Source organism: Zea mays, chromosome 9 (assembly GCF_902167145.1).
Source record: "Zea mays cultivar B73 chromosome 9, Zm-B73-REFERENCE-NAM-5.0, whole genome shotgun sequence".
NCBI lineage: Eukaryota > Viridiplantae > Streptophyta > Magnoliopsida > Poales > Poaceae > Zea > Zea mays.
This window is the reverse complement of record NC_050104.1, coordinates 79,400,525-79,412,963: the sequence shown is the minus strand read 5'-3', so window position 1 is coordinate 79,412,963 and position 12,439 is coordinate 79,400,525. Positions and strand designations below refer to the sequence as shown.

Sequence of the window (12,439 nt, the reverse complement as noted above, 5' to 3'; positions counted from 1 at the left end):
GCACAAGACTAAACCAGTATAAACCCTCTGTCTCAATCCCCATGTTCGAGTCCCAACGATTTACCATTCCAGTGAATCTGCGTCCCCCACCGAACACAAATCTTATTATCCTTCTAGTTTCTGAAACCACGACAATATCTGATCCAATTATACCACTAGTGTATGGGTCATTGTAATCCACAGGGAGAGTCATGAGCAGTGCATAATACGTTTATACAGTGCTTTCAACAAAGTGAGATTCTTTGGCTGCACTTTTCTAATAATAGTAATTGCCATTTACTTACTATAGCCGTACTTTGACTCCTCACGCACGTTGACGGCATGGCAGTTGGCAGGAGCCGATAGCTGAGACCCGTGATTGTGCTTCCAAATCCAGGCCGCGGGCCAGGTTGCACGTGTTTTATTGACAGCTTTCTTTTCCACGTTCAAATCTGGCTCGAACTACTCGACTGTGCCGCGTTGTGTCCGGTGTGCCGTGTGCCCATGGCAGCCCTGTGCTGCGTTGCATTGCACGCTCCTAATCGCGTTGCCACACTACTCCCGCGTCTATAAAAATCTGCCGCGGCCCCTCTGGCCCTCCGCGCGCCGGCCGCCCTACTCGAGCGGGCTTTCTTCTTCGAGTCAATAGGAACCAAAATCCCCCAACCGCCCCAGCGCACGGCCCGGCCGTCTCAGGCGTCCGCGGAGATGACGCAGCAGGACGTGGAGATGGCGGCGCGCCACGGGACCGGCGCCGACGGAGCGGGATTCTACCCTCAGCCGCGGAACGGCGCCGGCGGCGAGACGCTCGACGACGACGGCAAGAAGAAGCGCACGGGTACGTATGATCGAACAACGGATCTCTAGCCCCGCCGCCGGCCGTCTCTTCTCTTCGGCCCTCCTTTGTTCTGCTGCCTTCGCTGGGAAAAATATTATTGTGGGGCAGTCCGACGTCCATACGGGGCTTGGTCACATCGAAGCTTTTCGGCTTCTGATTCGAAGTGACCGATAATAGAGCCTGAGCGCAGTTCTTCTTGTTTGGTCTGGAATACTTGATGTTCTCGCAATATATGGATTTGCATGGACGGATTTAGGCTGGTATCAAACTATACAAACCATTTCGTAGAACACCGTTAGAGCATATACAAAATCTAGAGACTTCAGCTCGATTTTCCGAAACTAAGAAATTGCATGATACAACTTTAATCTCCTAAATCAAATCATAAGTATAGTAAAAAAAGGACACAATATACAGAGATAGTCCTGTAGAGACGGATTATTTATAAAAGAACCCGTTTTTTACATAACTTTTTAGAGACCACTTAAAAGATATCTCATTTAATTGGTTTGTACATCCCGAAGTTAGGAAAAAAACATATTGACCTCAGCTACGACCAAATTTACCATGGGCGGTGTAGTATATATCATCTGCCTTGTAATCACATCAGCCATAATGATAAGAAAGTGGCTCAAAACTTCGGTGGCATCGACGGGAGTAGAATCAGCAGGCGTGGCAAAGGAATGTGGCGTACGCCGTTCGCGGAATCATGACGTGCGCAGGACCCAGCCAGAAGCCAGAGGGGGACGACGGCAGCTGTGGCATCGTTGCCTGATTAGCTCGTATTTGTCTTGTTGTGCACCCTGAGCAGGGCCGTTCCTGACTTTTCAGGGGCCCAGTGCGAAATCCGATATCGAGACCCATCCACACACAAATATATATATATATATATATATATATTATGCACTATTTTAAAGTTTACAAGATAATAAATGTAAAATATAGCAAAAAACATTTGTTATCTGATATTATTAAAAATATCTTTTAACATTTTGTGATACAAAGTCATCTCTTATATCATTGAGATCAATCTCATCCAACAACTTTTTTTCGATATATAGAATCAGCAAGCCATTTAACATCTCTTGAGTTATTGTTGATCAAAAATGGTTCACAAAAACATTTCAATTTTAAAAAGCTTCTCTCTGCCAAAGCAACTATCATATATACAGTTTATAATACTCTTCCTATATCAAAATAGAATTTGTTTTGCTTCTTTAGTGGATTCATCATCATCAATATAAACATAAAAATCAAGAACTAAAACAAATATTATTTTGAAACGGACGGAGTATTCGATAAGTAATTGAGACAGTTTAAGAATATAAACGAGACTAGTCGATAACTCGATAATGTATCGCTCTTTACGTATTTGTGTCTATAATAGATAAATTTAATAGAAAAAATGCTACCGTACAGTGGCTAGGGGCCCCTTTATTTTTGGGGGCCCGGTGCGGCCGCACCCTTGGCACCCCCACACGGACGGCCCTGACCCTGAGCCTGAGTCGAGGAGGAAGACGCAGACGACGCGCCTTTGGCTGTGGCCTGTGGCGGGCATGGGATATGGGTTATGTATGGGTCGGGGCGTGCTGGTCCAGCGTAGACCCAGGTCAAATGCCACGGGCGGCGCAGGCCGGGCTGGGGTCCTGCAGATACAACGCGCGGTCGCCTTTGTAATGTGCATATAGGGGGAGCTGGGAGTCAATGCTGACATCTTATACACCATAATAGTAATATATCTAGCCTTGGAGAAACATACAGTACCTTTGAAAAAAACTTAACATTCTAGAATATTTCCATTCCATAAAGTGCCTCAAAATAGTACTTCAGAAATTAAAATACTACATCATTTAAAGTAACTAGGGCACTAAAAATAAATTAAGCTTCAACATTTAAACCCTAAACCATGTATTTTAGTAAATAAATTACATTGTTAGTAAAAAAGGTTGAGGGTGATATAGAGAACAAGGATATGGTAATAATCTGGGGTGTTATATATTTGGTTCATTTTATAGTTTGCTCTATATTTTTTTAATAAAAAATTGTAAAATATAGAATACTGCTGTAGCTGCTTTTTATAAGTTAAGCCCTGTATTTAACAATAGATCACTCTCTGTTGGAGATGCTTGCATAATTGAATCAGTTAGCTAGCTACACATGTAGCTATAATTGATAAGAGCCCGCCCTATAGCCATGTGGATAGAGGAGAGAGGTGTATAGTTGAGTCAACGTGTGCAAGCTCTATTGTTGTTGTCCAAAGACTACATGACAAGCTCTAATGTGAATATGGAACTACACGCATGCGACTTTCTGTTGTTTATTTTCTCACTTTATATAGGTTCCTTCTTCACGTGTAGGGAAAAAGTTACAATGCTTTTTGACACGCAATCCCCACTTCGACTATGACTAGTATATAGTAGTGTATATATATGCGTGGCATTGTGGCAATCAGCCTGCATTTCTTGACTGGAAATTCCATTTCGGCGCTGATCTTCCTGATCCCTGAAACTTTTCTGGGTTTCTCTCTCTTTTGCTTTTCACCCATTTGTACTTTCTATGCTTCATTTTCAAAATAAAAGAGTTCATTGACCGCACAATATGTACTTTGACAATGAGGCTGTGTATATGGCCGCACTATCTTTTTTTTTGACGGAAGCCGCTATATATATCCAATAAGGAGATATCGTCCTGACAAGAGTCTGTCGACTGCGGCTGGCGACGAGCATACCAATGCAAGATTTTTTGGCGTACAGCCCTATAAAATCTTTTGTTCTAGATCTATGTGACATATATGTGCCGTAGGCCGGCCTTCTCTGACTTTTTGGCGTACAGCCCTATAAAATCTTTTGTTATAGATCTATTTTCTTTTTTAGGCTGTCTTCATGTCTCATATCACGTCTTCTATCTCATATTTTATTTTAAACTTCACTTGTAAAATTGTTTTACACAATTATATGCACGAAATACCCTGTTTTTTTTCACTCTGGTTTGGTTAACGTGTATTGCCCATTTTCTAAAGATGCATAGACTATCTAACATAGATTGCTCATCGGGGTCGGGGAGTCAATTTTACTGTATATCCACTTGTTATTCCCTTTTCATCAAGATAGCATGAGTTCACCTGCTAGACTATTTTTTTGTGGTCTTTAGATTGTGAAGTGCTTCACGTACGACTCACCTTTACGGCTAAAAGACAACTAACATTAATCTATGTTTGTTGTTGTCTCTTGTTCTGGACCATTAAATTATGAGCCATTATATGCTCGACGTTCTAAAATGGTGTTTTCCCCCTTTTGATGAAGTCAATTATCTAATTTTTATCATATCTAGATAAAGGATATTAATGTTTATGATAATAAACAAATGTTATTAAATTAATTATGGAATATTTTTTATAATAACTGATATTATTAATCAAACTTAAAAATAATTATTTTTATTAGAAAGTGAGACGAATATATATTTTAGACAGTGGGAGCACATGCTAGTATATATATGCTAATGGACGAGATAGGATAGCCTTTTGTGCGTTGGCAATCTCCGTTCTCCGAGCGAGGACAGCAGCGGTCGGAGATTTTAGCACATCGGACCAAACGCAAATCGGGGGGCTTTTGTTGACCAAGGGGAAAGCGAGCGACCTTTGCGTCGCTGAATTGTGCGGCTCGAGGACAGTGGGAGGGAGATATTTATCTCCGAGGTCCAATGATTAGTTTGGACACTTCGTCCCTGTCACTTCGGTGACCAATCATGTAAGATAGGGACATGGGTCAATAGCATGTGCCACTCGATTAGCAGGTCAAACTATAGCTTGTTGATTCTCCACCTGTAACCTTTAAATTTTATAAGGCATAAATGTAATCGAGAGGTCAGAGTGTGACCACAAGGGCGCAAAAGGATCCGAGGCAAATATCACTAATTATTATATTTTTTTAGTCATACAGATCTGAGTGTTCCCACTATATAATCCATCGGTTTTAGCTTTGTAAAACCCACCTAAACAAATCACCCACATCCATAACATCCACTAAATTTACCAAACAAATTACACCAAGACTTAACACCATCAAAATCAACGGTTCAGACCATTGGATAACCCCTCTTTTTTACTCATTCAAATCTAATGGGCAATATTTTTTGCATTTCTCATTCCCGACTATTGTATTTACCTCTTGGCAACAACTTCATAGATTCTATCCATGGGATTGGAGCAATCACCTCGTTGTAGTCTATCCCGACTATTGTATTTACCTCTTGGCAACAATCTAGGCTTTGTGCCTGGTGGCGATGCCCTTCTCATCGCGCCTTCATTTGCCAGCCACTTCAGGCCAAATTGGGCAATGGCGTGGAGGAAGGTCGACGAGAGGCCACGTCTTGTTCTCCTCAATGGATGTTATCTCCTATATCATAGCCTTATGCTAGCGGGCATCGCCTCAAGCCTCCTCGAATGTGGCTGATTCATCATTATCTATGGTAAGGAGCAAGTCCTCATCCACCACGAACTCTGTTATGCTAAGCCACAAATTTCCACCAACCCAAGCACATTGTCCAACATTCTGAATCAGAGAGGCATCTCACCGTCGTGGTCGACATCAAGGTATGAAGTAGTGTCAGGTGGTGATACAAACTCCACCTCCATTGGTGATGAAGGTGTAATAGCCACTATTGGAGGTGTACCAAGCACTGGTGCAAATGTTCCGCCTAATGTTGGTGTCCTTGATGAGCCTGGCACTGATGCTATGCCACTCATGCGCCCTAGTGAGCCCGACGTAGTATTGTGTTGCTTGGACCTAACACATATGTTATGTTTTATGTGTCTTCCTGTTCTGGTCCAATGATGTCCATGCCCTGGATCGTCACTATAAAAAATTCAACATGGAATAGTTCTGCTCCTGTTGCACCAGACCCGTCGACACTGCTCTAGTCCCATGCCTTTCCTTCTTCAAACACCATGTCACATGAGATGATCACACATCCTATGTTGGGATTGTAGAACTTTGTACACCTTGGACCCTGGCTCATACCCGATGAACACCATTGTTGTACTCCGGTCATCCAACTTCTAATGGTGCTTTTCGGTCACCTTCACATGTGCCATGCACGCAAAAGTATGAACGAAGTGAACTGGAGGCTTTATATCATACCAGGCTTCATATGACATATTTTCTTTAACACTCCTCATTGGTGATCAGTTGAATAAGAAGACGACTGTGGCGATCACCTCTCCTGACAAACAACCTGACATCCCCTTAGCCTTCAGGGGTCAGCATTCTTATAGCGTTGCCAAGCACTGTCTGGTTGCGCCACTCCGCCACACCATTTTTCTGGGGCATGTACGGCACATTGAGGTGACGTTGGATGATGTCCTTGGCACATTAGTTGTTTAATGTGTGCATCATGAACTCGCCATAGCAATCAGTGCGGAGCATACCCATCTTCGGCCTGCCTCTGCCTTGGCTCGTGCCTGGAGTTGGATGATAACTGTCACAACCTAGTCCTTTGATGCCAGCAACATGGGCCACAAGAAGCGACTCTTTTCATCGACGACAAGGAGGAACAACTTCACTCATGTGTCTTTGAGGTGATCAAAACACACAATATGCATGCACTAGGTCAAGTAGAAGAGCCACATGGTACTTGCTGGCCATAGGGGACAAACATTGTCGCTGCTTCTTGGCCAAGCAACTCTCACAGACCTAGACGATGTGCTCAATTGGTTGTAGTCCATGCACTAGGCCACCCTTCAGTACTTTCCTGAGTCCCTAGAACCCAAGATGTCCAAACCTGACATGCTATTGCCAGGGAACCTCTGAGGTTCAAGCGGTGAGGCATACATGCTAAGCGATGCTGATGTTGAGGACGTAGAGGTGGCTCACGGAACGTCGCACCTCGACCATCAACCATCGTAGTTGGTCCCAAATCCTAGGAACATTTTTCTCGATTAGAACTTTGTGGCTATCATCGTTGAGCTAACCCAGGTTAACGATGTTTGTTGTCAATCTGAGTTTGACGTAGACGCTGACTAGCTCCTTGTGCTTGCCGCTTTTGCACCAGAAGAGGACATTGTCGTGGCCCTCGATGGCGACCATGGAGCCATCAACAAACTGAATGGTCCCAGGGACGCCGATGTCGAGCTCGAAGAAGGCCATGTGCTCTCCCGTCATATGGTTCATCGTGTCGGTGTCAAGGATCCATTGTGTGCTCCCACCACCACCTTTCTCCTTAAGCTGGACGAATGGCCGGTTCTCATTGAGGTGGATCTTCGGTGTTGGGGTGGGGACCGCCTTCATGGGGACAATCTAGTGTCGCTGGCGCACGCCAGAGCCACGAGCGCGCGCCATAGTTTCTAGCTCCTCCTAGGTGAACGGCCTTCACTTGTCTCCGCTCTTGATCTGGACGGTGAGTCCATCTCCAGCTCATGGTGACACGATATATCGAAGCTCCCTTGCTCGCCTCTTCTTCAGTTTGGGCCATGATGGAGGTAAGGCCTAGCATCGACACCCCTTTAGTGGGATCTTCCTAGATAGGAAACATGGGCCTTTCGTCCCTCTTCTTGTGACATTCGCGAGTCTAATGGTCTATTTTGCCACAATACTTATATTTGTCGACAACAATACGCTTCGCCTTTTTTTTTCTATAAGTGTTCCATGGTAGCCTCAAGATACCACCATCTCTGTTGCGCTCGCCACCATGCCCATGACTCATGCCCGACGACATTCTATTGCCACCCGAGCTTTCACTATCGGAGAGTTGGAGCCATGACACAACATGTGCACCAACTCATCCTCGATTGGGTTTAGGACTGCTAAGGCTCCACAACCGCTGCTACCATCGAGAGCGTATCGTTCTTCTGCCATGTTGAGCCTCCTGATCAACTCCTCCATAAGTAATGTATCGAGATTGAGAAGGGTTTCAATCGCCATCACAATATGTGAGTTGGTGGAGTGGCTTATAAGAATTTATGCATAATCTTCGGCTCCAGGTACCTAGCATAGAGGATCTCTAGCTACTTGACTGGGTCGGTGATGCACATGCCGAAGTTGTCAACAAATTCACCACCCTTGAACTTGAGCAAGTCAAGCTCGTGTCGTAGCGTGATTGCTTTCGCTTGGCACACTCGGTCCATGTTGGGTGCGTTTTCTTGAGTGCATCCCATGCGATCTTGGCAGTTACTTTGCTCGCACTTGCCCCTTACATCTCCGGAGGTACCCCAAGGGCGATGGGTTCTAGAGCATTACGATCGTCGATGTAGTCGGTGGTGCAGACGTTCACTGCTATCCTCAGGCCTCTCGCCTGCTGCTTCAACTTTATGAGCGTCGACCAAGAGTAAGTAGTTGATCTTGGTCAGCAACGGGTACTGCCTGCTATCACCACTCGCCCTCACAACGTGATGGATCACCATGTCGCTGTCATCGTTGCTATAGCCACTCCCCGTCTCTTGATAGTGACACGGTGGTGAGGCAGTTCGTCCGCGTTGCATAACTGCAAGCACGACCGTGACAACAATAGCGACTCTGATACCAATTGTTGCATTCTATTCGTTGGTGTGCCTTGCCGGAGATGAAGAACATGATTTTTTGAACAAACGTAGGAGAGCTGCGTGTCATTTTATTAAGAAAAAAAAACATAGGAGAGACAAGACTTGTCAACCCCTAATACAAAGGCCCATAGGCCAAGACCCCCTTGACTTTAACACAACGCGCCACACACATAGAGCAACACCACGACCAAAGCGACAACCAGCAACCAAACTGCTAGGGTCCCCTAGAGAGCTGGCGCAAGAGGTCTTGCAGAGCTGATGCACCAGCCAAGCACCAAGCACTGCCCTCCTCAATCACAGCACGCCTAACTTGCTGGACGCAGGGTACAACCCCCTCAAACACACAAGCATTACAGTGCTTCCAAATCTCCCAAGCAAGCAAAATGATCAGGGAATTAAGACCTTTTCTTAGACTCTTCTCAACTCTTTTGATACTTTGGCACCACCAGTTTGAGAACCGTGTGCATCCAGGCTGAGGGACAATGGCTAGGAGGCCTAAATTGTGTAGGATGGATGTAGAACATGATATTTAGATCACCTATTTAGATCACCCAAACTCTTATAAAACTCAACACGAACACTAGAAGAACGCACTTGATTTTTTTGTGCTGCCAAACTACATTGCTGCAATAGGTGTATTCTATTGATATGTTTATATACACAATTACAAAGGTAAATCATGGCATCAATCAACAATCAGTCAGCTAAGAATGAAAATTATCTAATCAGCTATCAATTAGTTAATAAAGAAAACCATTTAACCAAATATCAATTAGCTGAGAAAGAAAACTAATCAACCTACTAGAAAGGAAACAAATAAATCGAGTTGGATTATGCAATAAATTGTGGCTTCTTTGTTTTAAAAGGGAGTATCATGATGCTACATGATTGAAGATGCATGGACATGATTCAAACATGTCCTGTGAAATATTGTTTGTGCGATCAAATTATTATATGTCAAATGTGAAGCATTTTTCTTTATTTATTATTGGAAGAAATAACCTTCTAAGATGAGATGGAAAATTAGCTCTAATACAACTGTTTTTGATTGTATTGTGTTATACTTATATACAGAGATGACTGGTTGATTTTACAATATCTTGATAATTGTTCCAGGAACGGTATGGACGGCAAGCGCGCACATCATCACAGCCGTCATCGGCTCCGGCGTGCTCTCCCTCGCCTGGTCGACTGCACAGCTGGGCTGGGTCGTGGGGCCGCTCACCCTGATGATCTTTGCCTTGATCACGTACTACACCTCTAGCCTTCTTGCTGACTGCTACCGCAGCGGCGATCAGCTCACCGGCAAGAGGAACTACACCTACATGGACGCTGTTGCCGCGTACCTGGGTACTACGTACTTTCTTTGTGCTCCCGTCATGTCATCTCAGATAAGCAAACGGTTCGTTTTCTGAATTTCGACAGTGAAGATGATGCATGTCGATCGCGTATGATGCAGGTCGATGGCAAGTCCTGTCCTGTGGTGTTTTCCAGTATGTTAACTTGGTTGGAACTGCCGTTGGGTATACAATTACAGCGTCCATCAGTGCAGCGTGAGTAATTCTTGCATAAAAAAAGGCTCATTTAGTAGTGAATGTTTTGGCAGATTCAGTCTCATCGTCGATTGAGAAACCCCTTTTGGCTGAATGGCGATGAGCAGGGCCGTGCACAAGGCAAACTGCTTCCACAACAAGGGCCACGCGGCCGACTGCAGCACCTACGACACCATGTACATGGTCGTATTTGGGATCGTTCAGATCTTCTTCTCTCAGCTCCCTAACTTCAGCGACCTTTCGTGGCTGTCCATCGTCGCCGCCATCATGTCGTTCTCTTACTCCAGCATCGCCGTCGGCCTCTCGTTGGCGCGGACCATTTCAGGTGAACTAGCCAGTAGATAAATTTTACTCCATAAAGGTCTCACACAATACGATTAAGGATCATTCTGTGCGTGTTGTCACTGCAGGCCGTAGTGGTACGACCACTCTGACCGGCACTGAGATCGGAGTCGACGTTGATTCAGCCCAGAAGGTCTGGCTCGCGCTTCAAGCTCTTGGCAACATCGCGTTCGCTTACTCCTACTCCATGATTCTCATCGAAATCCAAGTAAGCACAAGCACCGCGTACGGTCGAAGCGTGTGTTCAGAATTAGCTAGTCAGTCACGACCTCTGAACTGCAATTTCAGGACACGGTGAAGTCTCCTCCAGCCGAGAACAAGACGATGAAGAAGGCGACGCTGATGGGCGTGACGACCACCACGGCGTTCTACATGCTTGCTGGCTGCCTCGGGTACTCGGCATTCGGGAACGCGGCGCCAGGGAACATCCTGACCGGGTTCGGCTTCTACGAGCCCTACTGGCTGATCGACTTCGCCAACGTCTGCATCGTGGTGCACCTGGTGGGCGCGTACCAGGTCTTCTCCCAGCCCATCTTCGCGGCCTTGGAGACGGCGGCCGCCAAGCGCTGGCCGAACGCCAGGTTCGTCACGCGCGAGCACCCCCTCGTGGCCGGCAGGTTCCACGTCAACCTGCTCAGGCTGACGTGGAGGACGGCGTTCGTGGTGGTGAGCACGGTGCTCGCCATCGTGTTGCCCTTCTTCAACGATATCCTGGGCTTCCTCGGCGCCATCGGCTTCTGGCCGCTCACCGTGTACTACCCAGTGGAGATGTACATCCGGCAGCGGCGTATACAGAAGTACACCAGCAGGTGGGTGGCGCTGCAGCTGCTCAGCTTCCTGTGCTTCCTGGTCTCGCTCGCCTCGGCGGTCGCGTCCATCGAGGGAGTCACCGAGTCGCTCAAACACTACGTTCCCTTTAAGACCAAGTCGTGATGACTGACTGAGCTTCAATTCTCCGGTCCCTGTACAATGCAATGGCCTACCACCTTGCAGTGGTCGCTAAGGGTTATATAGTCCACATGAAAAACTGATGTACATAGAAAATCCTGACCTTCAAAAACAGATTTGGTGTGTGATTGTTTTGCACCGTTATATCTGATTTTGAAGACTAGGATTTTATATGTGTACGTGTATACCAAACTTTCATGTGTACCAAATACCATGGGCTAATGAAAAACTGATACAATTGAGTCCCGTGCAAATCGTCGTACAATAAACTAACAAAATTAAAAAATTCTCTAAAAATTATAATCTTACTTTATTATTTACTTTATTAATTTATTGAATTTTAAATTCTAAATTACCGTGTGTTAATAGATACAAAAAAATTGTATCCCACGTAAGGATTAATTGAATATATGCCACAACTTTTATAAAATTAGATGGCTAGTTCATTTTGATGCCATGCAGGGGCATGAAAATAAACTAGTTTCTAATTTTTCAAAAATTTGAGTGGCAATTTTTCCAACTAACCCCCAACATAAAGGGATAAAATGATAATTTTCTCAATCTGTCTCTTATATATTGATAGAGTAAATTATGAGTACACTTATACCTATCTTAAGAAATTTTCATGATCTATGATAGTTTGATTGCAGTATTTGTTGTCTCCGATTTGGGGCCAAACATTAAGGATGTAGCTCCTGACGATGCTCTCTGCGGGAGCGCGAACTGTCCGCGTCATGAGGCCGGTCAGTCCGCGACCTCGTTGCATGAGTGGATCCTCTCTGCGTCACACCAGACGGTCCGTGCGTAGCACTAGAGTGGTCTGTGATGCCGTAGAGCATCTCCTGGCTACGTAGAACCCTAGACCTCACCTCTTGGGAGGGACCCGTCGGGGAGGAGAGTTCTTGGGGTGCTACAAGGTCGGCAAGCCACCCGGGGCATCCCTAGATGGCTTATAGTCGCCTACGACTAAGAAAGTAGGTTGAGGAAGATTAAGTGTCTGTTTGGTTGAGCTGTGGCTTTGGAAAAGCCACTGTTGGATGTGAGTTGTGAAAAAAGTTGTTATGGGCTGTTAAATATCATAAAATTATTTGGTAGAACCCACTAAAGCCACTAAAAGTTCTTACATATATATTTTCGCAGTTCCATCCAAAAGCCACTAAAAGCAACTCTAGAGGTGCTTTTAATTTTATACTGCGAGAAAGTCGGCTTTAAAAAACTGCTTACTGGATCCAACCCTTTGGT

At 45.2% G+C, this 12,439-nt stretch overlaps 1 protein-coding gene across 1 annotated transcript; it reads left to right on the top strand.

The window, feature by feature from the left end:
• Positions 1-590: 590 nt before the first annotated feature.
• LOC100501686 (Amino acid permease 6) lies at positions 591-11,443 on the top strand. Its single transcript, NM_001362815.1, has 6 exons — positions 591-817; positions 9,471-9,704; positions 9,814-9,907; positions 10,015-10,232; positions 10,318-10,457; positions 10,538-11,443. The coding sequence occupies exons 1-6, from the start codon at positions 688-690 to the stop codon at positions 11,180-11,182; spliced, it is 1,461 nt and encodes a 486-aa protein (NP_001349744.1). The 5' UTR covers positions 591-687; the 3' UTR covers positions 11,183-11,443.
• Positions 11,444-12,439: the final 996 nt, after the last annotated feature.

Excerpts from the sequence above, each read along its gene's own strand:
- LOC100501686 (NM_001362815.1), top strand. The coding sequence starts at position 688 with ATGACGCAGCAGGACGTGGAGATGGCGGCGCGCCACGGGACCGGCGCC. Across the intron at positions 10,233-10,317 it reads GTTGGCGCGGACCATTTCAG|GCCGTAGTGGTACGACCACT; the intron begins GTGAACTAGCCA and ends TTGTCACTGCAG. Across the intron at positions 10,458-10,537 it reads TGATTCTCATCGAAATCCAA|GACACGGTGAAGTCTCCTCC; the intron begins GTAAGCACAAGC and ends CTGCAATTTCAG.